The sequence below is a fragment of the Cicer arietinum genome, chromosome 1, assembly GCF_000331145.2.
Source record: "Cicer arietinum cultivar CDC Frontier isolate Library 1 chromosome 1, Cicar.CDCFrontier_v2.0, whole genome shotgun sequence".
NCBI lineage: Eukaryota > Viridiplantae > Streptophyta > Magnoliopsida > Fabales > Fabaceae > Cicer > Cicer arietinum.
Window position 1 is genome coordinate 47,883,852 of NC_021160.2, and position 1,314 is coordinate 47,885,165.

The 1,314-nt window shown below is 28.5% G+C and overlaps 1 protein-coding gene across 1 annotated transcript; it reads left to right on the top strand.

The window, feature by feature from the left end:
- Positions 1-4: 4 nt before the first annotated feature.
- LOC101514186 (uncharacterized) lies at positions 5-956 on the top strand (the record flags this gene model as incomplete). The annotated part of the gene is made up of 1 exon (XM_004487466.4): positions 5-956. A coding segment is annotated over one exon (918 nt), but the record flags the coding sequence as incomplete, so codon positions are not given.
- Positions 957-1,314: the final 358 nt, after the last annotated feature.

Genomic DNA, 1,314 nt, shown 5'->3' on the forward strand with positions numbered 1-1,314 from the left:
AAATATTATTTCTTGTTTCAATGAAAATGCAATAAATGTGTCACATTCTTCATGTTCTTCAAGCTATTCAAACAAAAGTTATATATCTCCAAACCTTACACCTTCAACACAAAATTCAGTTTCATCACTCTACAAATCAATCCTCTCCAACAAAAAACATATTTTGATCAAAGTCACATGGTGTAAAAACCATTCAAATCAAGGACTCACAATTACCTTTGATGAAGAAGAAAATCCACTAGCAAGTTCTTTCAAACTCAACACAAATTCAAGGTTTTTTAGGAAAAAGAAAGGAAGCAAATTTTTGGAACATTGTAACAATGATTTAAAAGTTGAAGTCTTTTGGGATCTTTCAAATGCAAAATATGAAAATGGTCCTGAACCTGTTGAAGGATTTTACATTGCAGTTCTTGTTGATTCAGAAATTGGTCTCATTCTTGGTGACATAGGTGAAGATTTTTTAACAAAGAAGATGAAAAAAAGAACCCTTTTGGCTAAAGTTTCACTTTTTTCAAAAAGTGAAATTTTTTCAGGTAACAACACAATTTACACAACTAAGGCAAAGTTTTGTGAAAGTGGAAATTTGCATGAGATTTTGATTAAATGCAGTGGTGAAAATGAAGGGTTTAATAAATTTCCTATTCTTAGTGTTTTTATTGATAAGAAGGTGGTGATTTGTGTGAAGAGGTTGCATTGGAATTTTAGGGGTAATCAAACAATTTTTGTTGATGGGTTGTTGGTGGATTTGCTTTGGGATGTTCATAATTGGTTTTTTAAAGGTGTTTCTAATGGGTGTGGTGTGTTTATGTTTAGGACTAGGAGTGGTTTGGATAGTAGATTATGGTTAGAAGAGAAATTGGATGTCAAAGATAAAGATAGACTTGGTTTTTCTTTGTTGATCTATGCTTGTAAGACCTCTTAGGGGTAATTAAATTGTTCATCTTACCATTTTTTAATCCCTTTTTTTCTCTCTTTCTCTCTATTATTGCTTTGATTCTCTTCTTTTTTTTCCATTTTTTCATTGAAAGATATTGCATTTTTGTTCTCAACTCTTTGATTTCTCTTAGAAATATAGTTATAGTTGATCAATTAGAGTTCACATTTGATATTAACTGATTAGATATTTACTGAAATTTATTAACCATTTCGATGAATATATTATTTCTTTTGTAATCAAAATCAAAATTATTTAATATAATTATATCATTTAATTATTACTCTCAGATGTTCGATTTAAATTTATAGTATAAATTATTTCACATCAAAATTAATTTTGTAATTTAAATCGTCTAATCTAAAAGTAACAAGTGAAAT